This window comes from Phalacrocorax aristotelis, chromosome 17 (genome assembly GCF_949628215.1).
Source record: "Phalacrocorax aristotelis chromosome 17, bGulAri2.1, whole genome shotgun sequence".
NCBI lineage: Eukaryota > Metazoa > Chordata > Aves > Suliformes > Phalacrocoracidae > Phalacrocorax > Phalacrocorax aristotelis.
In genome coordinates this window covers 9,432,955-9,459,228 of record NC_134292.1, presented here as the reverse complement: position 1 = coordinate 9,459,228, position 26,274 = coordinate 9,432,955, and the positions used below count along the sequence as shown (strand labels likewise).

The 26,274-nt window shown below is 48.6% G+C and overlaps 1 protein-coding gene across 2 annotated transcripts in view; it reads right to left on the bottom strand.

Annotated features, from left to right (window-relative positions):
• COL5A1 (collagen type V alpha 1 chain) overlaps window positions 1–26,274 on the bottom strand; it is a 160,034-nt gene that overhangs the window by 17,023 nt on the left and 116,737 nt on the right. For both annotated transcript variants that reach the window (XM_075112369.1, XM_075112370.1), the window contains exons 29-54: window positions 25,535–25,588; window positions 23,703–23,810; window positions 23,029–23,082; window positions 21,735–21,788; window positions 17,189–17,233; window positions 16,789–16,842; window positions 15,817–15,861; window positions 14,700–14,753; window positions 14,060–14,113; window positions 10,489–10,542; window positions 8,837–8,944; window positions 8,560–8,649; window positions 8,414–8,467; window positions 7,678–7,785; window positions 5,808–5,915; window positions 5,131–5,184; window positions 4,476–4,529; window positions 4,159–4,266; window positions 4,010–4,063; window positions 3,816–3,923; window positions 3,626–3,679; window positions 3,133–3,240; window positions 2,002–2,055; window positions 1,593–1,646; window positions 1,082–1,135; window positions 593–646 (exon numbers count right to left, since the gene is read on the bottom strand). In XM_075112369.1, coding sequence (XP_074968470.1) covers window positions 593–646; window positions 1,082–1,135; window positions 1,593–1,646; window positions 2,002–2,055; window positions 3,133–3,240; window positions 3,626–3,679; window positions 3,816–3,923; window positions 4,010–4,063; window positions 4,159–4,266; window positions 4,476–4,529; window positions 5,131–5,184; window positions 5,808–5,915; window positions 7,678–7,785; window positions 8,414–8,467; window positions 8,560–8,649; window positions 8,837–8,944; window positions 10,489–10,542; window positions 14,060–14,113; window positions 14,700–14,753; window positions 15,817–15,861; window positions 16,789–16,842; window positions 17,189–17,233; window positions 21,735–21,788; window positions 23,029–23,082; window positions 23,703–23,810; window positions 25,535–25,588 — 1,800 coding nt within the window. The remainder of the gene's footprint in view (window positions 1–592; window positions 647–1,081; window positions 1,136–1,592; window positions 1,647–2,001; window positions 2,056–3,132; window positions 3,241–3,625; window positions 3,680–3,815; window positions 3,924–4,009; window positions 4,064–4,158; window positions 4,267–4,475; window positions 4,530–5,130; window positions 5,185–5,807; window positions 5,916–7,677; window positions 7,786–8,413; window positions 8,468–8,559; window positions 8,650–8,836; window positions 8,945–10,488; window positions 10,543–14,059; window positions 14,114–14,699; window positions 14,754–15,816; window positions 15,862–16,788; window positions 16,843–17,188; window positions 17,234–21,734; window positions 21,789–23,028; window positions 23,083–23,702; window positions 23,811–25,534; window positions 25,589–26,274) is intronic.

The following is a 26,274-nucleotide window of genomic DNA, read 5'->3' as shown; positions in this document are numbered from 1 at the left end:
CTCCCTATCCTTTACACGCTGAACACAAGTCTCCAAACTCCTTCGCTTTTCAGCCTTGCCTGTTTCTGCTGATTTTCAGCAGGAATGGCCCTTTGGCTGCGACTCTCCAGAGCGGGAAGCTTTCCTTGGTTTGGTCCTTGGGAGATGAACTAGCAGAGGACTTCCTCCACCATCAGCGTTCCTGTGGCTGCCACAACAATTGGATCTATAATTTGCAACCCCACTCTACGTTTCCCCACCGCCGCTACCGAATCAATCGCTGTCCAATAACGCTGTGCGCGCCCTGGGACGGGACGTAGGGTTGTGCATGCTGTATTATTTACAACTCATTAAACTGCCAAATATGGTAGTTTGTCATTTCAAAACAAGAAAAACATTCCCATGACTTTACCAAGCTCTAATTATCTCCACAGAGTTTGTTAAAAGATGAAAGACAAGCTCAGATTTGAGGCCAATGGCCCCAAATTCAGGCTAATTTGCTGTAACACACAGCAAAATCAAATCACTGTCTTTCAAACACCAATGTTGTCAGAAGGTGATCCTTTTAGCAGACAAAGGACATTGTAGAAGTGAAATCCCAGTCAGCTCTTACCTTGGCTCCTTTCTCTCCTTGCCTTCCTTCAGGACCAGCTGGACCAGGAGGGCCCTAGAGGAAGCACAAAATAGATGCAAAACACAGTTAGATCACACTGACCTGAAATGGTCTATCGGAATTAACAAAATGATGCTACAGCCCCAGGGAAGAAGACAAAATGGAGATAAATATCTCTGAAAAGCTTTTTAAATTAGCTTCTTGCTAAATGAATCCCCAGGCTCTGCCAGTAAGGGAGGAAAAGCAGGAGCACCTCACGCTTGTATTTTCTCTTGGGTGTTAAAATCTAAAAAAGAAAAATCCATCAGATTTGGTTGACAACTTCCCATCAATTTCCAATGGCTGTGGATGGTGCATCAATTTTTTTAAATTATTATTTATTTATTTTGCACGCTATTGCCTTGCATTTACTGTAGACCTAGCAATAACAGTACTTCAAAAAGTCAATACAAATACACTCAGAAAAATACTCCTAGACAATCAGCTTACCCTTTTCCCCGGGGGTCCAGAGGGGCCTGGTTCTCCCGTTGGCCCAGGGGAACCCTAGATGGAGAGGGGAGGAGAACAAACCATAACTGCACCACAAGACGCGGGAGGGAGGAGCAAACGTGTAAAACTTGAGTCAAGATCTAGAGGTTGTGCTAAGCCGAGGCGTGGGCGGGCAGTACAACTCCCAACACCTCCTCGCGGGTGCGGGTGGTATCTTCTTTTATCCCTTCCCACCATGAAATACCATAAGGCATGGCAAAGTTAAAATGAAAGACTAGATTTTGTTTTTCCAGAAGTTAATGTTTGCTTTCAGGACATATTGCTGAGCAGCCTGGATGGACGGCAGCAGTCGGGCTGACACAGGCAGGAGGGACAGGCATGAGGGGACCAGTGCAGCAGAAAGTGGTGGGAATTAGATGCCCTATGTCCTTCAGTGCTAAAAGTCCTTGCACCCACACGCAGAAACCGTGGGGACTGATGGGGAACAGGTCTCATCTATCCAGTTACTCACAGTCTGCCCAGGTTCGCCATCATCACCTTTGTCACCAGGGGGACCATCTTGACCCTAAAAAGGAAGAAGAAAGAAACAAGAAGGCTTATTTAGGGTATGAACAGTGTTAGCAGAGCAGGTGTGGTTCAGTTGGTCTTCATGTCACCAGGCACCATCCCTTCTCATCTCCTGTTGAGAACACCGGCAACAGCAAATGTCCTGTGTTAAACACTGTGGAGAGCAGCATTCATGTGCAACCCCAAAGGCTGCAGCACGGACAGACAAACGGTCTCACGGTGGGACTTCCTACTCTTTCCCAAGTAAAGGAAGAGTAAATGCCGGAGGAGCTGCTGGTGAATGAACAGTGCAGTCGTATTTCACTAAACCGAGAGGAGGAACCTAACTGCCTTTCTGTGAGACAAACACTTACAGCTGGACCGGGCTCTCCAGGAGGACCAGGGTCACCAGGGAAACCAACTGGACCCTGTAAAGAGAAAAGGAGGATATCCCCAAGTCAAAGATATTGCACCTGAAGAATTGCAGAGCATTAGTACCTGTTGCCCCAGCGACAACGTGGGGAGTCGCTCTGTGGAGCAAGCCCCCAATTCCCTACCCTCAGACACAATCCCAGATCACATCCCGTCTTTGCATTTTCAGTAATTTCATCCCGTCACAGCCACCAGTTCAGCTCTGCATCCAGACCATACAAAGCTCCAGTGTCGACACTGGGACTTTCATCTAGTTTTTCATAAATACTTTGGACAAGTGACAGCCAAATCCTCACAGCTTTGGGAAGTGTGCAGATTAGAAGATTTTGCTTTTGCTTACTACAAGATGTGCAACATTCTTCACAGGAAGATCCTCTCAAAACATTTAATGACTAAAACACTTCACCATTTTTCTCCATACAATATCTATTGTGCCCTTCAAATGGTTCTGAGACGGGCGTTCAGACAATAGGCTTCAACCGATAATGCGATATCCCAAGAACCCATCTGTTAAGAGAGATGACTAACTCCCCTGCCTCCTCTGCTGTTTCATGGCATCTTTGCTTATCGCATAATAAATTTCTTCAGCCAGCAAGCATCAAAGAAGCCGGCAAGATAAATACTGTACCATTGTCATCTGGTATAAATCAGGATAACACTACTGGCTTCAATGGAGCTACAGCAATTAGCATCAGCAGGGATCTGACCCTAGAGGTACAACTCCCAAATTCACATAAATCTCCTCTGCGCTATTTTGGAAGCTTCGCTCTGGTGCAGAGGACCTTGGCAATACATAAGCTCAAGTGCAAAGTAAACCTGCTGCAGGCCCTCTCCATAGGGGTGAGTTTTCTGATAGCCTACAAAAAGGACTAATATTGCTGGAAGATACGGTACAGCTGGGTCTCTTCCTCATTAGCACCCCAAAGAAGGGGACTGATATCACATATCAGTAAAGGAACAATTCTCTGGCTGGTAAACTATTTCCCCAAAAATCTCTGGAAAACATCTTTTCATGCAGAAGTCTCTGCTGAGCAAGAGAAGGAAGCAGTGCTTGGACAGGAGGGGATACTTACAGGACTGCCTTTGGGACCGTCATCGCCTGGCGGACCTTTGGGGCCAGGTGGACCAGCCGCACCAGAGGGACCTGCTTCACCCTTTTCGCCTCTTTCACCTTTAGGACCCTGTAAAGATAAAAGGATGTTTCTATTATCCAGGAAAACAACTTACTGATCTCTGATTATCCTTTAATCAGTTCTGAGAGAGAAGCTGTGTTTGTATCTCAGAACATGAGGACATGATTTAGCAGTCCCTTCCCACAAAGATTAAATGCTGTTCACGTTGTTCAGTCTTGCGTAGCCCATATTCAGTGACTAAATGTTATCCTATAAATACCCAGTAACATGGCGATGTGTCGCTCGATACCCGAACCAAGAGCGAGGCTGGTTCAGTCCCTGCAGCCCCATCTACATCCATGCCTCTGGCACTGCTTCAACCAGCTCCTCAGGGGACACCGCTGAAGAAAAGCTCTTCTCCATCAGAGCAAGAGCCACCCCGTAGCGTACTTACCGGGAGGCCAACCTCGCCGGGAAGACCAGGCTCGCCAGATTCACCAGGTTCACCCTGCAGAGAGGAAAAGAGGGTGATGACCGTTATATTTCTGCAAGGTGTTGAGTTTTCTGCTGACGTAGCAAAGCCCCCGCACGAGTGTTGTAGCAAACTCCTGCGGGCTTCAATCAGGTTTGTCTGGATGCTTTACCTTCTCTCCTACTGCACCAGGATTTCCTATTCCCCCAGGAGGACCCTGTGGACCATCCGCTCCTGGTGGTCCAGATGGACCTCTGGGTCCAGGTGGGCCTGGAGGGCCCTGCGAGAAAGAGAGACACAATTTAAGACACATTTCTTGGAGCAACGTCTGTCAATGATGAGAAAAGAAGTGTGAAAGCATCTTACCATTTGCCCAACATCCCCTGTTTCTCCCTTCTCACCAGGAGGTCCAGGCAAGCCCTGTGGAGGTGGAAGGGATGAGTTTTATCTGTGAACATCTCAGGTGGAGCCCCAGCTCTCATTACCCTAAGCCCTGCCTTGATGTTACAAATTACCTGCAAGCCCACTGGGCCAGGGGGGCCAGGGAAACCTCGGGGTCCTTCATCACCTTTCTGACCAAAGAGGCCTTGCTGTCCCCTGGGACCTGGCTCTCCATCAGCACCCTAGGAGGAAAGAGTCTAACACAGCTTGGCAAAGACACAAGGCAGATGCAAAGCTCCATCCCCACCACCCGCTGCTGCAGCCAGCAGCAATGCCCCTCTCATGCACCGGGCATCAGCAGTGCCAGGCAGAAACTGCCAGTCCTTGCAGTGCTTCCCGGGAGATTTTATGGCAAGAAAGGGGATTTCTGCCAACAGGGGATAATACTCACAGCTGGGCCAGGCTGACCGATTGGACCCTGCGGGCCGGTAGGACCTGGTGGACCCTGTCGTGAAACAGAAGTGCAATGTCAGCGATAGGAATAGGGAGTTAAAAAACTCACCTGGAAAAGGCGATGCCCTTCAACACAGCCTCCATCACGCATGCATTAACTCCCAAAACAGAGAGGGAGGACAGGGTCAGGTGGCCCTGGACACACCAGCATTCCTCAGCCCTGGTGCCAATGGCACAGCAGACACATCCAAATGCACTTTTGCTCCAGCAAAGCAATATCACGCCACTCAGTTCTCTCTAGTCACTTATGTGTAATTTATCTTCCTCAGGCTCTGAGCAGCACGTAACGGGTGCCTCAGTGTGCTGCAAGCGACTAGAAAAGGAACTACAGCCAAACACCCAACTTTAATGGCAAGGGCTGCTAATGTTCCAGTACATGGGTGACACGGAACCATCCCGGTGCGTTCCTGGGAGCTGGAGGCTCCCATTTCAGGCACTCACTCTTTTTTACAGCGTGTAGGTATTTGATGAAGGAAAGGAGAAGACGAAGCAAGACAGAAACAAATTAAATATTGTTTCCTGTTTCCAGCAAGTCACACGACATAACCGCTCTCCTCCAGGGAAGCAGCTACGACGGCGTCCACCCCACTCACCTGCTCCCCTTTGTCGCCCTTGCTGCCCTTCTGGCCAGGCTCCCCGATCTCACCCTGCCAGGTAAAAAGGGGCACAGTTAGTTCACTCGGTGACCACTTCCATATCTTAGCATTCAAGCAATAGTCCTATGTGCCTGCATCCTCATCTCAAAGATGCCAATTCCCACAGAAATAGCCAAGAATGTCCTGAAAAAGGCAGAGATTTGGCCACTCCAGGTGTAACCAAACCCTTTTACATCCTAAAATTTTCCTTAGCTGCCATGCGATGCAAGAAGCATCATGTTGCAGACCTTGCTAGCAGCGATGGGCGATTCATCCCAGCTAATGTTTTCTAAGAATCGTCCAGTCCAGAGGGGCTTAATGAGAGGGTGGGGAAAGGTAATTAATCGGGAAAGGCCAGGCACCCGCGAGAAGGCTTCCTGCTACAGGCTTTGGGGGAGGCCAACTGGCTTTCAGCGAGCGGTTTGGCTGGCAGGGCACGCACAGCACAGCCTGCCGCTCCCCAGACCGGACGCTGCTGATCTCGAGGGATCATCAGCGCCATAAAATATCCTTGTGTTATGACCAACAGCACATCCGACCCGATGCGGTGGAAGCAGCGGGTCGGCGTGGTGGCAAGGGGGCACGTTGCCCGGTTCCTCCCCAGAGTGACCCTGCACAGCAAGAGGTGCTCCCACCTTGTCTCCGTCCTCGCCAGGGGGGCCAACAGGACCTGCTGGACCTGGGAGTCCCACGGGGCCCTGGATGCCATCCCGACCAGCAGGTCCTTGAGGACCCTTCTCGCCCTGGAAGCAGAAGGAGCAGGCAGGTTATACAGAGCTCTCCTCCACCCTCCAACCCACTCATTACATCCCATTAACATTTTATTCAGCTGCTAATAACCCCTGACTATATGGGCATGTATAGCAAAACCAGTTTCCAGCTGATATTTCATCAGACTCTCCGTGTTCAGTGTCTGAAGTAAGACAAAATTTCTATCTTGAGACATAAAGAAAGAACAAACAAATCTAAGCAGTGAATACCCAGATCACAGCTGCAATTTCACTGCTATAGCAATATAATCAGATTTAATCTGAGCCCTCTGCCATCTCTCTCTGGATGACAAACAAGACCTCAACTAATTAGTATTCCCACAAGGCAGTTTACCGATTCTGGTCCTGGCTGTCCCAGCACTCACTACTTGCTCCCTCTCCCTGGCTGATCCCCAACTAACGGGGGTTTCTCAGGGGGTCCAGAACTCCCTCCTGAGCTTCTGGACAAAGGAAAACACCTGAAGTGAATAAAGCAGTCTCTACTGGCCTCCTGCTTAAACATCTACTCATATTCCTCAGACCTGGAGCCTTCAGTCCAATGTGTTTGTTTATAGGAACTGAACAGTGGATATATTTCAGTTTCCTCGTACATAATTTAATTGCATCTGAATCCTCGGTGCTCTCTTCTGAATAATTAGATGCCACATAAATTGCCTATTCATCTACCCACTGATACATCATATAGGTACTTGGCAGGACAGATGTTCATAAAGCTGATTCACCAGGAAATTCTTGCCTCTGGACTAGCTGCTGGAGTTTCTAATAAGCCAGCAAATGTGGAGTACAGTGGCTGATAAACACTTTTGATAACAACAATCAATCACTGTAAGTGTCCTCATGTAGTTTGAAATCACCAATGCCAGCATTTGCTCATTTTGCTGGGTCTAAAGCTGAGCTTATGTTTGAGACAGGCAACCCAAAAGCCCCTGCAAAACCACTTGGGTGTGAATTAGAGGCAGAGCCTTCCTCCTCAGGACCGTCACGGTGCTGTGCTCTGCAGGGACAGAAATAGTCATGCCAGCCCACTCCCTCCTGCCCGCACGTGACATTTCACGCGCGTGCCTGGGGAGTGAAAGACGTGCGAGTTTGCGCGGGCTGGTTGGTGAATGCTCAGGAGAGGGACCATATGGCAGGGCTCAGCCGCGCTCTGCTCAGGCTCCTGCTGACAGCAGCTCTTTCCACAGGTGCCAGTGGGATGCCTGGGAACGCTGATGCTGCGGCAGCACGCAGCGTCCCGGGAAGCGGAGCCGAAACCTTCGCAGCACCTTCCTGTGCTGCCCCTTGGCCACGGCAGAGTAAGGGAAAGGATTTGTTTAGGCTCAGTGGAAATCGCTACTGCTGTTGCGTCCTTGTAAAGCAGTGATGGGGGTGGGGGTTGGCTTACTTCTCTGCCCAGAGGCCTGTCCTTCGGCTGTTTGTCACCAGGAGATCACACAGGATGTCATTTTACTTGATCAGTCCTCACCCCTTCTCGTTGCCTGAAGACATTCCAGTCCCTGGGTTCACATCCATTTTTGATAGCACAGGTACCCCAAAGAGACAGCTGAGCAGCTAAATTTCAGTGGTTTGATGTGCCCAAGATGAGAAAATTCCTTCCTCACTGAATCCCTTTTTCTTTTTTTTTTTTTTTTTAAATCTTTTATACACCTAGCCCAGGGAATATCTCTATGCTCAGCTTCCTACTCCACACATTTCTACTTGACCGACACCTGTTAATCTTTATACTGGTACTTACTGGGGCTCCCTTTTCACCTGCGGGTCCCGGAGGTCCCTGGGGGCCAGGTCGCCCTGGCAAACCTATCGGGCCAGCGGATCCCGCAGGGCCACGCTCACCAGGAGAGCCCTGTTGGGAGAAAAAGGGAGCATTAACTGGAGTATCGAGCTTTATCTATGTACAGGCAGGAAGAAATCCAGCAGTAGGATGCTGCAAAAGCATCATAAGTGAGCACATTTGGGGTGACTGCCGTCTGCTGACGTGGTGCCTTCTGACCAAGCGTCCTGCAGGTCTTTTTTTAATTAAAAACCCTGGAAGGGCTGGGTTCTCCTCTGGATGGTGTAAGGAGCTCAGTTCCTGGGGGCACATTATCAACTTGGAACAAGAGCATAAGCCATCTCACGGCCAGTGCAGTTGGAAGTGTTGGATGATGAATATTTTCTTCCAGGAGGGCTCCACTGAGCATGAATCTCAAGTGGGGACGACTTTCAGAGGGAAAGCAGGTGCCTTAGAAGCAAAATGCTCAATGTCCTGAATCATTCCAGCTCCTTCAGCTTGTCACGTATGTTCGTAGCTGACATGACAAAATGACTGAGCTGTTACATATGCGTCTTGTAAAATAAAGCAATATCCAGCAAGTGGTTGGTTAGTGCAAAGGAAATAACGGATAAAGCACTGAGCTGTGACTAACCCTCTGTTTTGGCTTGCCAAGCTTGTAAATGCGTTAGGTGGTGCCTGTAAGGGCAAAGATACTCACTGCTGGGCCTGGGGGGCCTGGGGGACCTTCGTTGCCTTTCAGCCCTGGAGAACCCTGGAGGGAGGAAAACAAAGTCATTTTGGGAGATGGGTGCTGCACCGCCTGGGAATCCTTCCCACTGGAAGGACCGGGCAGCCTCTACTCACGATGGGGCCAGGGAGGCCTCTCTCTCCGGGGAAGCCTCGCAAGCCCGGGGGACCATCCTTCCCTGGGAGGCCAGCAGGACCAGGATCCCCCTGCAACGACAGTGATAGATAGCTGAGGACCTGCAGACTCCATAGAGACCCAGCTCCTCCCTCTGGGCTCAAGTCATGATGAGACACTGCAAAACATGTCTTTTTTGAAGCATCTCTCCATCTCTGGGAGAGAAGCAGGTATCCGGGCTTGCAAAGGGGTGAGCTCAGTAGGCTGGCTGGTCCCTACCTTGGTCCCTTCTTTTCCAGTGAGGCCAGGAAGACCTTGTTCCCCTGGAGGACCTGGAGGACCTGGATGCCCCCGCTCACCCATTGGCCCAGTCTCACCAGTGGGACCCTGAAGAAACAAGAGATCGGGGAGAAGGTGTTTGGTATCAGCAGAGCGAACAGCGAAGGAAGAGGTGCAGGCTATCAGTTTATTCCTTGAGGTTGCAATGGGATGGAAGATGCTCCTTCCCTTACTGTCCCCTGCAGTGCCACCAGCAACACCTGCAGAGATGCCTCCTTCGGCATCTAAAGGGACCTTGCTTTGGAAGTGGGCAACATTGCACTTGACAGACTAGAGGCATTGGGAACCTCTGGAATGAAAGTGTTCCCATAAATGAGACATTGTTACTACTATTACTATGCTTCAGGGTTTTGTGGTTTTTTTGTTTTTTTTTTTTTTTTAATTGAAAACTTCCTAAGTATTTTACAATCACGCTGATTCTTCCTTATATGGGGCATAAATAATGGATTAGGCTCGTACTATACGGCAATTACTGACTGCCTTTGTGCCATACGCGGGCACTAACGGTGACGAGTGTAGCACAAGGCCCAGTGCAGAAGGTTCCCAAATGGCCCATTTTGGAGGAGGACAAAAGCCATATGCACAGGGCTGTAACGACCCTGCACGCTGGTGTCCGCCGGGACAGAGGTTGTAATTCATGTCACGCTGCAGGGTGCCACTTAGCGTAAGCAGAACGATAACATTGCGATCGCTCAGCAACCACAGATCACGCTAACTACGCGCAGCAGAGCCATATAAAATCGCCATAGAACCTAATTTGCACTTGAGAAGACAGACACAGTCAGGGAATTGCCCCTAATCAGGGAATTTACAAACCAGGGACTTTACACTATCATTAAAGAGGACAAATTAATTACTTTGTAATTAAAGAGCAACCTCCCCAGCAGTTCAGGAAAGAAGACTCAACCCAAAGCCAGTCCTACTCAGTCTAGGACTCTGCCTACAGAACTGACGCACGAGCCTTGCACGCCTGTACTTGAGGGGTACAAGTCCTGGCAGTGCAGTTACTATTTCCCGATTGCACAGAGTTCATTGTGACCGGAAAAAAAAAACAACCCCAAAATAGCCCAACTGTGAGAGAATCTAACAGCACTTTATATTAAAGAGGGATGCATTTCTTCATAGTGACATGTAAGAGCACTCTTGCATCACACTCAGACTGCCCTGAACACCCCAGCGGCTGCACAGCCCTTTGAGATCTCGTTTAACTCTGGCTGCTTAAGGTCTTTTAGGCCGGTCCTGCGTGGCTGCTATCCCTCATCCTGCACCAGTTTTACACCAAGGCAGTTCTGTTTTCACAGGAGCCACCTTATTTACAGCAGCCTTGGCCACCTTTGTCTAAATACCATCCTAACGCCTCGACAAGGCGGGATGGGGCCCATTGGGGTATTTCACACCCTGGCCAGGAATTTCAAAGGCATCAAGCTTGCTTTGACATGGCTTTGCCTCCCCTGGAAGAGGAGCCTCTGTGCTGTATAACCTGCAGTCCCAGCAGCTCTGGCTAAAGCGTCAGAGCTGCGAGAGCCTGCTGTGCGGAACTGGTGAAGGTGAGCTGCAGAGGGCTGGTGCAAGCACGAGCGTTCGTTCCTTACCTGAGGGCCTACGACACCAGGGGGTCCTGGAGGGCCAGTCTTGCCTTGGAAGCCCTGTAGAGAAAGGGAAAATAGAAAAAGAGATGACACTTCTGCCTGGCAGTGCTCCAGCGAGGGTCCCAGGCTGCCACCCGACTGCTCCTCCTCTGGTGAAACTACTGACCAGGAACGGGCAGACACCCAAAGACAAAAGAAACAAGAAATCAAACAGAAAGTAGAAAAATGTGTATTTGTACAATTATACAGGGATGAAACAGAGGAAGAAAAAGGGATTCTCAAAGCTCAGCTCTGCTGTTTTGATGGAGCTACTTTGCTTTGGCTGAAGGACTGGCCACATATATACAAAAAAATTAGCTACTCTCGTAAAACCTATAGAGAAAATGGCTATTAAAAAGTCAGACTGTGCGAGTTTCTTCACGCTAAGTAATTCTTAATAACCATTTCCCTTCTCCTGCTCCCAGTTCTGGTGCTGATTTAGGCTTAGCTCTGCTTTAGGCTGAGCACCCAGAGCTTGGAGGCTGGGTAACTGTCTTCCGCCTTCGGCACCGCCAATCTCCTGCCCCGCTGAAGCCCACAGCCCACCAGCCTTGGGGGCTGAGCGAAGCGTTATTTCCTTCATCAACATCTGTTGAAAGAAATCACAAATGTCTTTCTCTCCAAATGCTGATGAGTAGCGAAGTCTCCATGACAGCTAATTATAACAACATTTGAGGAGTGAAAATAACGAACTATCACCGCCGCAGTTGTTTAGCCCTCCTAAGCCACTCTTTAAAAAGCACATTGATTATCGTCCTTACTTATAGCGTGCTGAGAAGCTTGAGAAATGTCATGTAGGGCACACGGGCTATTTTCTCATTGCCACAAAAGACAATCAGATAAATCCCAAGCCAACGGTAATGTGTCATGCTAAAAAACCCTACTCAACGATATTCTATAGCTGTCTGTGGATCACAGAAAATATCCTGCCACTGATGGGGAAATGGCAAAACATCCTTGTGAAATTCATGTGCAATTTAAACTCTTATCGTAGAAAAATATTTCAGCCAGTTCTGTGCAGGACGTTCCTTATTAATCTGAAGGGGCTTCCTTTTATCCTGCCTGAGCCTTGGGCACAGGGTTTTTAGAATTTTTCTTGTTTTTTTTAGATCCAATCTTTGTAAATCTAATATGGCCAAATACCTCAGCATCCTTCACCGTGCCTATTCGCTACTAAATGACAAGTAAACCAAAGTGAACTATTTGACACTCAGATTTCGAGTCTAGGTTTTCTCGCAGGAAGGTAGAGTGCACTGCCAAAGCTACTGATGTGGAAATAATATTTAATTCATTTTTACATTTCTCTCCTCGCTTTTTGGTATTGTGTAAGGAAAGGGGGACAAAAAAGGGACTTCTGCTACCTGGTTCTGCACACGTCTGCATGCCCCCCCAAGAGCATGCAAGGGAAAGTGATCTTTGCAAGCTTGTTGATGGCACAGATTAACAGATTTTTTTTTAGGTTTTCTGAAAGCATTTGCCTGTGACAGGCAAGCTCCTGCTGCAATGAGTGAAGAAACCTATCAGGGAATACTTTCAGACCCCAACTAATTGAAAGCCCCTTCTCCACTCATATTCATGCAGACTTGGAGTTTAAGGCTTTATTCCAAGCTGGTAACAGCAGATACAAGTAAAGCTTTTACTGCTTCATCTGATTTGAATGTAGGTGTCCTGAATGCTATCGATAACTCAATGAAGGAAGACTAAATGTCACAGTCAGGCTCTGGCAGGTGAAAACTCTTACCTTCACCTTTAATCCTGACCTGAGGATTATGTGTTCAAAAATACCACAAACCATTGCCTTAAAGTCAGTCCTACAGAGTGTAAATAAATATCTGGTGTTGCTCTGAGCAGTATTTGCATTGCCTTGCTTAGCAAATGCCAGGCAAGTTAATTAAATTGTCTTGTGATAAGTTGAGGGGAAAAAAAAATGCATAATGTGCAAAGCCTTTTTAATGCTCGTTTGCTAGGGAAGATGGGGAAAAAATGCAAAGCTGAGTAGAGGAGGTTGGGGTTTTTTTTCCTGTAAAAAAAAAAAACCACAGGACAAAGAGTCTATCTGCTAACATGCAGCATGCAGTGTTGGGGAAAGGGACATACCAACAGCGAATGAGCTGGATTTTAAACAGCTGAGAAAAAAGAATAAATATCCCCCAAAACACCAAACAGAAGAACAGTAATTACTGCATGCAGAGGAATACATGGCAGAAGGGTCATTTTTGCTTAGGGTATCCTTCAAGCAAAAAAGGTGCAGAAAACAGACCACCAGAGACGCACGACAGCCAGGGAATCATACCTTCCACATGCCTCATCGTTCTCCTTTGGTGAGAAACAATGATTACATCTGTGCAACAAAACCTTTTAAAATGGACAAAGCAGTATGCGTACGATACAGTGAGGTACCTAAACAGCCAGGAGCTGCTCCCGGGGTTGCGGCAAGGGGTTATCGCTGGAGAGGGCTTAAGCAAAACTTTGTGAGGACCTTGTGCATAGCTTTGGCTAAAAGGCAGCTGCAGAAGAGATGCTCTTCTTACTCGGGTGCTAAGGCAAGTGGCTGATACACAAGCGTGCTGCAGTAACCAGTGCGGCCAGAAAAACTAGAGCAAAACCATTACACCGCTCATCTTGGCCAGGAATTGCCTTCCCCTAAAATCAGGCACTGCCAAAACTGGGCTGTAACTCTTGCTCTCTCTGTAGCTCTATGCAACAGTTCTTGGCGTAGGCCACATGGTGCATCGAGAAGTGAAAATCGTTTATTTCTCCCATTGCAGGTTCCAGAGAAAATAAAACTGCCTCTGACCTAACACAGCTGGGTGCGGAAAGCTGAGCTCGCAAAGGATGGAGCCCATCTTGCATGAAAAATCTCTGCTATCACAGCCCTGGAGTTATGTCTCTGGGATAGAGGGACGCAAAACCGGCACCATCGCCAAAGGATGGAGCGGGAAGGAAAGAGCGGACTTTACTGTAACACTCCAAAGAGCAGAGGCACAACCTTCCTCCTTGGGAGGGCAAAGGGACGAGCGCTTCGGCGAGTCCTTGGGGTACAGAGCCTGGCTGCAGGTGCTGCTTGGAAACCACCCCCCAGCTTTTCTCCACCTCATGAAAGCAAGAGCCACCCCAAGTGCTGGCGCTGACCCAGGCTCAACCCCAGCCAACATCCTCCCACCTCGCGAGGAGCTGCCTCTTGCAGCACCCATCACGGCAGAAACCCAACTGCCACTGATGCTGGTCACCAGCATCGCTATCTCTCTGCTCACGTTTCTCCATGCGTGATGCACAAGACCTCCACAGTCCACTAAAGGGACAGAGAGAGGGGAATTGGTGCACAACCTTCACGTAAATCATCATTAGTCCGACCTGTCCTGCTCAGAAGGGGGCTGCTTCCCGTAGACCATCCCATGCAGCTGGAGAGACACGGACCTCCAGGGAAAACAAATGCGCGGCCACATCTCCCCAGCTGCACAGAAGGGTTTAGAAAAACCAACCGGCAAGACTAGACTCAGGACTAATGATCTGCCCAAGATTTTTGGCTACTTACGGTTTCTCCTCTCTGTCCGGGGTGACCAGGCAATCCATCCTTCCCAGGAGGACCCTACAGCAGAAAACCAGCGTGAGAAGGAACACGACCAGTTGCTCAGTAGTAAAACTGCGATAAGGACTGGATCAAACCCTCTTGCCTCTTTGCATTAGTTTCCATCCATTTTACAGTGAAACAGGGGTGCTCAGAGCCCTAAAAGATACGGCTTTCCCACACATCTCCCAAAGGAAAGATTTATCTTACAGGTCCAAAGCGGGAACGAGCTGTTCACCACAGGGAAGGAAATCACTCCAGAAAGGTTTCTGAGGTCCCCCACCAGTGATAATCGCAGAGGCATAAGTGCTACTCTGTTGTGCTGTCCTCCCAGTATACAGAGGGGAAAATAAAGAACAGAGCAACCATGAAAGATCCTAGCAATATTGAGTCATTAGGAAATGAACATTTATAATCAGCCACAATTTACTTGGCTATTTAAAATCTTAAACCGTTGGGTTATTATCATGCTGTCTCAGAAATGCCTTTTATTGGGTACGACACCGTTTGTCAGAGAAGCAGCTAAGATTGAGCTGGCACAGGCAATCACAGCTGGATGGGAAAGACTATGTATTTCTCTGCATGTTCTAGAAAGAGAATTACTTACAGGGGGGCCTTTTGGTCCAGGAAATCCAGTCGGTCCTTGAGGCCCTGGTGGTCCCTGGGATGCGAAACAAGCCAGGAAACACGGTTAGGGATCCTGTAATGCTTTACTATGAAATACTAGCTCTGTTTGAACAGCAGATGAGCACAAAGATATGGAAAGCCAGCTACTTCGACCCCAAAGAAATGCCCCAGAGTGCAAGAGGCAGCTGCACGGGGCCATCCCTTGAAAAAAAATGCATGGAGAGATAAGAACCACCAGGCACGACTAACCAAGTGGCTCATCCAGCTGCAAAAAGCACTGCAAACCTGAAGAGAGCTACCAACTGCTCTGCGCCTTTCCCTCCCAGTGCTATGAAAAAGAGGTCTTTTCCCATCCCAGCTGAGAGCACCTGGGAGCTACCAGCTCGTACAGGAATGAAAAAGAGAGCTGGTGGCTTTGGGACTCCTGCGCAGGCAGCTGGTGCTCTTCAGAGTGCTGCTTCCCCAGGGCGGCATCAGCGGCAGCTCCCCCCTCGCCCCTGTGGTCACAACCAGCAGATGCAAAGCAGAGACCAATTTCATAGATATCCTCCCTGGACAATTCTGTAGTAAATTTACAAAAAAAAAAAAGCAGAAATGGAGGCTAAAATCATGAAAGCCCCATTGTTTCAGTATTTTCCACCCAGCGTGCTGTAATCTGGAGGAAGCAGCACGAGGTCCTAGAGGACCACCTCCTTCAGAAAACCAGGGCTCTCGCTGGCTACACAAAACCCATGGGTGACTTTTCCCTTTCCCCATGGACCAATGCTTACACAGGACACCTGAGGTCCCGTTGAGCCTCCCTTGGAGAGCTCAGAAAAGGCCTATGGGCTGTAGGCGACTTGCAAGATCTCTCTCCAAAAAAGCATGTTTCACCTCGTATTTCTAAGGAGGTTTTTCCTTTCTGCTGACCGAGATACGCTAAGCTGCGTCCTGGCTCCAGCGAGCTGCCCACCCCTCTCTGCTTAACAGGGTACTTGGTAGGATGCTTACTGCAAAAAAACCCCTCAGCACTACCTCAGCCCTGCAACCCCACCTCATCCACTGTGTTAAACTAACGAGCTCAGATTAAGTCCTGCTGTAGCACCGGCTTGCCTTACCCTTTCGCCAGGAGGACCCGGGGGGCCATCACCACCAGAGTTGCCCTTTTACGAATAAACAAAACAACACACCATTAAAAATGCGTATCTCACTATTGCAGCTGCTGTGCACAAAGACTTCAAATGGTACCAAGCCCATGGTGACACCACACCCCACCGGCGCCCCCCTATTAATAATTCCCTATCAGAAGCAGCATCCAGTGACAAATGAGCAGCTGCTCGTTCCCCCCACGTTGCTTAATAACAATACAGGAAAGACAACGTCAGCGAGCTCAGGATATTTCCACCAGATAACGGCCTCCCTCTGAGAGATAAATGCCGCCGCAAAGATGAGGTATTTATCAAAGATTCATGCCGACACAAAGCCGAGACGTTTATTTTTAAAGCCGGCAGCGCGGTGGTGACAACATCTCGCTACAAAAGCTTTGCTTCCATCATGCCCGGCGATTGATGGTCACTTAATCAGCCTCTGCGGCAGGTCCTGGAGCCGAGTGTGCCTCCGGACTGGCTGGCAGAAAAATACCTATTTTGCCCAGTGACCAATGGTGGGCGCACAGTGTGCACGCAAAGAGGCTCAGCAAGGTGCAAGGCTCTGGAGCCCAGCAGCAATACGTGCTCCTTCACCCATGGCACAGCCTAAAGCCCCCAAGGCGATTCAAATGCTACTTAAACACCACAAAATAGGGCTTAGAGGAAGCAACAGTGGATCGTAGGGTTGTGCTGGCCCCTGACATGGGGGTGCTCGCCCTCCTCTCTGGTTGCAATGGCTCTTAATTCATGCATGCACTTGGTGTCCTGCTGAAACGTGGGCCAACACATTTTTAGGACCTGTGAATACACTACGGGTGGGTTATGAGCCATTTGACCTGGCAATGAAGATCAGGAGAGTAGGGAAATGGAAGGGAATGAACCAGATGGTCTCTTACACCAACACTTGTTAGGGCAATTCCAATAGGCTCCCCAAAACCTTACCTTTGGGCCAGGTTTGCCAGTGCTTCCCCTAGGGCCTCTTTCCCCACGTGGACCCTTAAAAGGCACAAAAAAAAAGAGACATTTTAGCCCTTCTTGCTACCAACAGCACTACACTGTGATCAGGCAAAGCACCCAAGGGTCTGAGCTGCACCAGGTCAATGAGCTGTCCCACCAGCAGCAAGGGGATGACAGGAGCCTTCGTGACTGCCACTGGAGGACTGATCTTGTTATGACCTTAAACCATGTTCACCAGTGACCCCCAGCCCCAAATCACTGTGTCCCCCTCTGCTTAGCTTTAACTGCTGAAGGCCAGATCCTACCCAGTGAGGACACAGATCATACTTTATCCCGGTCTTAACAAGCTTTCAAAATGCACAAGAATGAAGAAATGGGTCATTACCGTTGGACCGCGCTGCCCCCTTGGACCTGGTTTGCCAGGTGTTCCCTGGAATGAAAAAGAAATGAAGAGGAGTTAGCGGCCAGCATCGCAGGCTGAGCTCGCAGCAGGTGAACCCACAGCGGACCCTATTGCACACAAACTGCCCCCAAAACCTCTCCGGTTCTCATTTGCGATGAAAAGGACAACAGCAGGTTTACTTTCACCTCCTGATTATTGCATTTATTTTAATTTATAATGCTTGGGGGCAGGTCTTGACGGTAATCCCAATGGCTAGATGACATCTACCATCTGAGGGAGGGAGTCTCTTAAGAAAACATATCCCGAGTCCTTTAAAACACCACAAAGACTTTCAAAGACAAAGCCACCCACTCGGACCGTGCAGTCTCCTAAAAAAACCATCCGACACACCAGAGCCAGCAGAAAGCCCTTCAACTCCGCCGCCCCAAAGCCTACAACCCCTTTTCCCACCAATATGTGCTTGTCCCTTCACCCAGCTCCCGACGGGGGGAAGAGCTGGTCCTCGCCCCGGCCGGGAGCGGGCCAGGCTGGCTCACGCCGATGCAAACACGTGTTGCAAGACCTGTACTGTTAAATATTTAAGGAATGACAGCAGCAGAGCAGGGTTCCTGCTCTGAGCAGTTCTTTTACGCCACACAAACCAATTAAGCTGCCCCACATATTTACAAATCTTTCTTCATCTCTGTGAACTTTGTACTAAACAAGTAATTTAAGACATTGTTTTGCAGCAGCGACAAAGCAGCAGGCTTATGAGATCTGACAGATGCACTCAGCTTCCTCTAATGGGGGACTGTGATTAATTCTGACAGAAAAAAGACAGAGACAGCTGGGTCCTAAATCTGGCATTACGTTAAGCTCCATTACCCTGCGCCTAAAAGAAAACTAATGCCTAGAGCTTGCTCCCTGAAAACACTATTTTGGCTAGCGTCAAGTTACCAAAAAAGTACCCATAGGTTTAACTTTCTTCCATTGGACCTACAGTCAGCTATCGTTACCGATCAGCTGTTAAGGGAAGGAAGAGAAGGACTTGCTCTCTGTGTAAGGAACACAGAATGCTTAAAATATCACTTGTCATTTTCTGCCCCAAATCCATCATCTCACAATCTCGCCTTCTTGTATTGGGCGCTCATTAACCGGGCGAACATAAAACAGGAGCTGGAAAACTTTACAATCAACTTTCTTCAAGCTACTAAAATTAGTCCTGCTGAATCCTCCTTGTTCTGCGGCTCCATTTAATAAACCCTGCTGGCATACCTTTTTTTTTTTAATTAATTACAAAAATAATTTTAAAGCACTCCAGCTGGTTTTCCTTTAGCTACGGGAGGCTAAATTCCGAGCAGGTGGAGAGGAGTGCATGCCACTTCCCTGCAGGTAGCCCCACACACCCCTCCTCTCCTTCAATTCTATTTTTAAGCAAAATTTTCCCCTGCTTATTGCTATCATTAATCATGCATACAGCACTGTATACTGTTGCGAAGAATTTATATAGCACTGTAAATGTACACAGACCTATATTTTTCAAGCAGGCATACTGAGGGAAAGGCATCTAAATTCAGATTATTTTCTAGGCACCCAAATAAATGGTCTGGAATTTGGTACCTCCACACACCCCCCAGGCTTTGTCAGACGAGGTGAGGAGGGAGATCTATTACCCTCTGCTAATGGCAGAAGCCTATTAGCTCTAAAAATAAGAACCACTTATTCACATCTAACTATTGATTTTATGATCAGGTTTTGAAAACGTCCAAGCAATGCCCCCCGACTCGCCTCCCAGCGGGCAGCTGGGTGAGAGCGGGCACCGCGACGAGCAGCCGCTCGCCAAAACTACCATGATATTTAACAGGTCACATTTATCCAAAACCACCAAACATCCTTTCCCCCACCACCACCCCGTTTTTAACTTTGCCAGCCCTTTCAGCCAAAAGCTGTGGCTTCAGGTTTGGGGAGCTTTAGTGCTACAAGCTCTGCCAGCACCAAAGTTCAGCTGCCCACGCTGGCAGGGTCTGCTGGTCCTGCTTTTGTGTCTTTGGTTGTCACCTTTTTTCATTATTTAAAGACTTGGGTTGCTGAAATAATGAGCTGAAAAGCTTATTTCCATTCCCAGATGATGATGATAGTAAGAGAAACGTGATTCATATTATTTTGGACACATGAACAACTGCATTGAATAGCATAATAGTAAATACCTTGTAAAAAGACAAGACACATGATTTTCGGTTGTTTCAGCTGCAGACTGGGTTACCCCACAATGCACTGGAGAAGCAAATCTTAGAAACTCTCTTTCTCGACTATATGTGGACATACTCATAAAACAGCAGATTTAGTGGTCTCAGGAGAAACAGAGGGGGATTTATCAAGTCCAACTCAATGAGGCTTAAACTGATGGTCTCCATTTGGTTTGTACGGTGTGATCCCAGCTCAATCTATCGTTCTGCATGTAATTGCTTTTCACTTATTTCAAATCAGATACTTGGGAGTAGAAAAAAAAGGAGGATACCAAAACACTCACTGAAAACCAGTATTTTTCCTACTCCTAAAAATTTTTCAAGCCGGGCTCCTCATAGTAAAGCAGAGATTTGTCCATGAAAATCTCCTCCCTCTCCCCCTCTCTCTCACATGCAAACACACCAATAAAACAAGTGCACGTTGCTGGACTGGGTGTGGAACAGCATAAATACTCCAATCACACATTGGAGAGGAAAAAAGTTAAAATTACCATAAAATAAAATGACACATTTCTATTCGACAGAGGTGTGCCAGACCGTGCTCCCCCTTAGCGGTCAGGGAAGCCCTGACCCTACTCTCTCCATGCACATCATCATCATTTCTCCCCAGATTCCTGCCTTATTCCCTTACACGAGAGATTTTGGGGCTGCTGGCCTGGCAGTGTCAGCCCCACGGCAGCGTGCCCTGGAGCCTGTCCTGGCCCAGACACAGCTCAGCTCCTCAGCCAGGACAACACGGGCTGCCCCATCTCCTCCCAGGCTGGGCTTGAAATGCAAAAACCCCTTTTCAATTCATAACTGAAGAAATATGTGGCATACCGGGGGGTGTAACTAAGCGTCCTCGCTACCTCCTCCTAACAGCACAAAGCTCATTTAGAATAAGTGAGGAAACTGCTGATTTTTTGTCTTTTCTTATCATTGACTTGGTCCTAAAGTTGGGCCCCTTCCCAGCACACCTGCTTCCTCCTCACACCCTTTCAGGCTGGGCATTGCCAAATCTCGACCAGCTCAACCCTTGGGGTTTTTTCCCAGCTCCTGGTACCTGTTCCGCTCCCTGAAAGGTTCCCCATCCCAGTGGTCTGGCTCTGCATCCCACCAGGATAAAATCAGCGGATGGAGCCAGAGGGATGCCGATGCTGGGGGATGCAAAGCGGCACGTCTCCACCCCTCTGCGGTGCTGATGCCCTGGTTTACACCACCCAAAAATCCAGCCCAAGGATTTTATTGCTGTATATTCAATACGGCAGGTGGTAATTATAGGGCTACAGTGAATTCAAGGCTGTTGTGGCAGCTGCCTTATTCACAGCCTCCCTCCTCCCCCCCGGAGTGAAGGAAAGGGAGAAGATGCCACATTTATAGTTCAGAATGAAATTAAAATTATTCAGTGGAAAAAGAAAAAGGGGGTGTGGATATAAACCAAATTTCAGTGGCATGATATTAATGCAGTGCAAAGTGATTTATATTTTCTGGGCTCCTATCAAACATGTCTGTTAGAAGTCATTTGTATTTAAATGAGAGTAAAAAGGAAACTAATTCCACTCTCTCTCCTCACTCTCTCCTTTTTCTCCCTGTGACCAGAGCTGGTGCAGAAAATGACTTTATATTTGTACTCTGAATCCCCTAATTCAAGCATGTCTTCCACAAAATAAAACCACCAGTGTATTTAGACAATCCCTACTTGGGAGCAAAGTCTGTGGAGGTGGGGTGAGAGGTAGAGACAAGTCTGGAGGATGGAGTCCCCACATTTTAAGGGTGTTTATGAATTTAGAATAGTTCCGCTTATTAAAAGGAGGAACTTGTGAGAGTGTTTCCAGCGATGCGTTTTGAATCTCAAGTTAGGCTAAAGATGGTTCTTGCTGCTTCTGAACAGATTCACCCATCTCTAATAATTACTGTTAATTAAAAAGCTCTTCATGCCCCGAGCAAAGTCTGACAGCGCGGGAAGGATTCAGGTTCAGAGAAATCTCTTAAAATATCTTGAGGGAAAAATTTCCAGTGTTTAATTGGAAAGCTGCTGTCTGCAGAGCTGGCTGTGCTATTACTGGCATCCTCCTCTCCCAGCAGCCGGCGCCGGGAGCCTCCTGCCCGCTCCAGGCTCTCGCTGGTCCCGCGTTCCCTGTGCCGGGGACCTCATCTGGGATGCGAGCGGGTGGGATGGTCCTTTTTGGGCAACCCCTTCATGCAAAAGCAACCAGAGCACCAGCAGCTGCCTGCAGTGGAGCATTCCCCACGTCCTGCCCAAGGACCCTTCTTTGGAGAAAAGAAAGAAAATCAGCAAAGCAGCTCGACAAAGCAGCTCTTACCCGTGTGCCCTTCTCTCCGTTGGCTCCTGGAAATCCTGGGAAGCCGATTGAGCCCTTGGGGAAACGAGCAAAGAGAGAGAGAGTGGTTCAAGACACCAAAAGAGGCAGCTCCGTCCATCCACGCCAGGCGCCCGCTGGCCTGGAATAACCCCCAGCGAGCGCCCGCTGACGTCTACAGCTCCCAGTGCTTTTTTTTTAACCTCCCTTCAAGAAAAACAAACCTGAAGACAAACCCAAAGTGACCTCAGAAACTAAACTTCATCCAAAAATAACAAAAAAAAGAAGTCCATGCCTCATTAGGAGTCACTGCAAAGGCCCAAGCCCATGGTTGCAGCGGGCGCCTGGGGAACAGGCAGGCTTTTGGTTTTTGAGGTCCTAAGTCACTATGTTGCACATGAAAATTTAACTCCTGGCTTGTTCCCTTCTGATGTAAGTGCCTAGAGAATAGCTGCTGCTGCTGCTTTTAAAATATGAATTTGTCGAAGAAATGCAAAAACAACCCTACCCCAGATGTAAAATGCAAATTAAAAAAATAAACCATCAACACCACAACCAGGAAACAATCTCTTGCAGATAATGATGTCCCCACTGTTAAACAAGCTTTTTCCCAAGCAATGAATATGAATAATAAAATATGATTCTTTAAAAAAATTTTAAGTAAAATATAAGTTCCCAAAGCCTCCAAGGGCATGTAAAACCAGGCTGCAGCCTTAGTCTCTGTAGTGGAATTTGCAGTTTTAATTTAAAAAGAACGTTTGAAAATGGCCCAAATGAAGGCAGGCTTGTAGATAAGATACAAAGGATGTTTGCAGATCTGCAAAGAGCAGCTTGGTTTTAATGAATCAGGGTCTCCCTGAAGTTAACTATTCTCGTTAATTAATTACTTAACACTAGCACAGATCTTTGAAAATATAAAACATAATAAAAGGAGAAGGATTATTATACTTCTTACTATCATGAAAGCTTACACGGAGCCTGTTCACATCCATCCCCAAAGCAGCCCTGCACACCCTCGCACGCTGCAGCCCCTGTCCCGCCGTATCCCTTCCCACCACTTTGCAGGAGACCGAAACGATGCAGAACCAGCCACTGATTTCCACCAGCTGAGGGCTGGGACCAATTTCTACCCATCTCTAAATTTGTCCTGCGTGGGTAGGAAGGAGGGACCGTACAGCGGGAAACGCTGCCGTTCCACCTCGTCCCGTTGGCGGGGGGCTGAGCCCTCTGCACGGCACCACCGTCAGAGCTCGGCTGCCGCCCCGCACCTCTCGAGGACTGAACCTGGCCGAGTTACCTTCGGGCCCTGCCTGCCCGGGTAGCCGGGCAGTCCTGGCACGCCGAGTTTTCCCTGAAACACAAATAAAAGTGTGTCAGCACAGGCAAGAGAGACCTTGCGAGGAACTTCAGATTTGCACCAGCAGAAAGGGGAGATGCCAAATGCAGAGAAGCCAAGAGCAAAGCAGACATGGCATGGGTGGAATAAAGCTGCCGGGGCACTGCGATCATCCTCTGCCCTCCCTGGGGGGAGCCCAGTGGGTTTGATGCAGAGTGAGCGCTGTAAATGTGTCAGAGACAGTAGAGAACGGTTATTTTTTGCTATCCTTTATTTTTTTCAACTGGATGCACCAAGAAATTTGACTGGAGCCCATGATACTCTCAATTTCTCCATGTTTTTTTAACTCTGGTCTTTTTTTCAAGACATTGTACCCAAGCAGATAACTCCAAAGAGACCAGCGACCCAACGTGCTCAAGTCACGCCACTGCGATAAAACCACCTCCCCTGGGTCTCCTCTGGTCTTTGTATTGAACTGCTCAGGCCAGCCTTCACACAAAGCTCCTGCAGCTCCTCTTCATCCCTCTGCCCTAAAACTGCCCCTGGGCACTGCCCTGGCCATCCACCCAAGACACCCAAAGAAAAGTGGGTTTTACTGTAAAACATCGCAGGGCAATTCCATCCCTGAGACTCACCTTCTCTCCAGCAGGACCAAGGGGACCAGGATCTCCATTGGGGCCAGAGCGACCTTTGGGACCTTCAGGACCATCCTCACCTCGGGGGCCAGGAGGTCCTATTTCCCCCTGTTAATCACAAGACAAGCATTGATGGGGCAGGCAGGTCCCAGACCCCGTGTTCGCTGACAGCAATACCCTCACGGCTGCAAGCAGATACTCCAGGGAGCTGCTAATACAACTCTTGGAGAAAGCCGGTCTTCACCAAGAAGCTCGGACGAGACTGTCATTGAGTAAATTGCAGAGCATTATTAGAGCACCAAGCTTTCTTTCACACGGCCCGGCCATTATCTCCCACAACAGCCGTCTTTTCCTGTAGCCCAATTATCCCATCTACACGCCGTGCCTCTCCACCGAAACAGCCTTCATTAGCTCTGATTGCAGCGCACCCTTTTACCCACCTCCCGGTTCCCAAATCGCAGTCTGATGTGCAAGCAAGCCCTGGGAAGTGTTTAATTGAGGGTTGAACCGGGCAACTGGAGAAGAAAGACTGGGTTGGAGCTTTTGTGCTGAAAATCATTAGGAAATCTGAGAGCCGAGAGGACTGAGCTATTAACGTGAATTGTTGTGACATTGCAGGCTTTGGCACACAAAACAACAGTTGTCATTTTGTCACACGGGGTAACAGGAGCCGCTTCCACGCTGCGAACGCAGGCAGCCGCCCTCTCGCTCACCAGAAGCTGGGCGGATGCAGATTTGTCCGCGGGGCTCTCGAGTACCCCTTTGCCCTTTCATTGCTCGTCGTAAAACACAAAGAGCTCGCTGGTGGGAACTGGAGTCACGGGCTGTGTTTGAAGGACCTTATGTCTGTCTGCATTTGGCGAGGACAAGAGTCACCTCCATGAGATGCCACCTTCAGTCCTTCTTCCTTGGCAAGAAGTGGGGGCTGGGGAAGTTTCCGATTGCTTTAACTGTTCAATCACACCGTTAAACGCCAGGAGAAATGCAGGATTGGATTTCTACTTTTACGAACCTCCACATAAGGCGTTCATTTTTCCTTTAAACACAGGGATGAATGACTGCAAAGCTCTTTTGATCCCTGGGAGGGCTTTCAGAGCTCAGAGGGACACCAAGCCCCAGGCGATGCATCACTGGGAGGGGGGCCACGGACAGCCCCCCGGCCCCAAGGGCTGGGTGCAGGGGACGGACAGACGCGCTGCAAAGCCACGGGCTGCAGCCGCTGCCCGCATCCAAGCATCATTTGGGGTTTCGGGCGGTCTCTGTGTTCCACTGATTTTAAAAGCTTTAGTGGCCAGGCAGCGTGCCCTGCTGCTAAAGATCCGGGTCTGGTATAACACTCCACCCTGGCAGCTTCCACAGCACTGCTTTGGTTTCTATTCAAGTGTGTTCCCAGTAACTTTATGCTTCACGTTGCTAGTACGGAAGTGTAGGGGAATAGTTCTCCCGTAGAAGCGTACAGCTACAGGAAGGACATTAGACTCAGGAAATAAAGATGCCTACCAGACCCTAGATTTAATATTACGGGGGGAAAGAGATACCGGTAATAAATATGTGATACAGCTGGATCACGCAGTATTCATCACTGTCAAAGCAGCAAGAGAGGGCCCTCTATTATTACTCAGTTTTATTTTACCTTCAAGGTGGGACTAGCAAATTTAGGGATTTACAACTGCTGTGCTTGAGGTGAACATGAAATTCCTACATTCCTGCCTTGAGATTGGATGTGCTGGAGGGACTCTGACAAGAGTCTTTCTCCCCGAGCTGTGTTTGCACGATAACACACAGGCTTGATAGCAAAGCACTACGAGATCACACCAGTCATAGACCCCTACCCGGTCTCCTTTGATGCCCATATCACCTTTGAAGCCAGGGAAGCCATCTTCACCCTAAATAATGGAGAGGAGAAAAAACAGACAAGGTGTATAGATGGAAAAAAAGAAAAAAAAAAAGAAAAGGCTTCCCTAGCCCCTCTGTATGGCCCCTACCCAGGGAGGACAAGATTAGGCCCCTGATCACCCATCACACTGGCTTCTGTAAGTCTTTGGTGTGCACAAACAGGCATGGAAACCTGGCCAGGCACCACGGTCCCCAAGGGATCACGGCGAGTATTCCCTACATCCCGTCCTGGCTACAAGTCAAGATCACAAATCTGGCTTGATGTGAATAACAACACCTTGCCAGTACTGGGAACCAATTATTTCTGAAGGACAACTGGTTTTATTTTCATGGACGATGTTTTACACCACGCTTTGAGGCAACCTCTAGGGCAGCGGCAGTATTTCATTCAGCCAAGAAGGTTTAATTGCAGAGCTCAAATCAATGATGTATTTCATCCTACAGCAAATCTCTCATAGGCAATGAAGACTCAGTTCCCAGAAAGACTTTTAAAGTTTGGAAGGTCCCTGCCAGGATTCACTAGCTAGAACTACCAGCTTTGCTGCCGAATTGCTGGGGCAGGAACGAAGCGACACGGATCTGTTTATGGGACCAGGCAAGATTTTTTTACACCTCCACTGGGAAAAACCAGTTGCGTCTTTGAAACATGCAGAGAGAGACTGTGTTGACTTTCTTA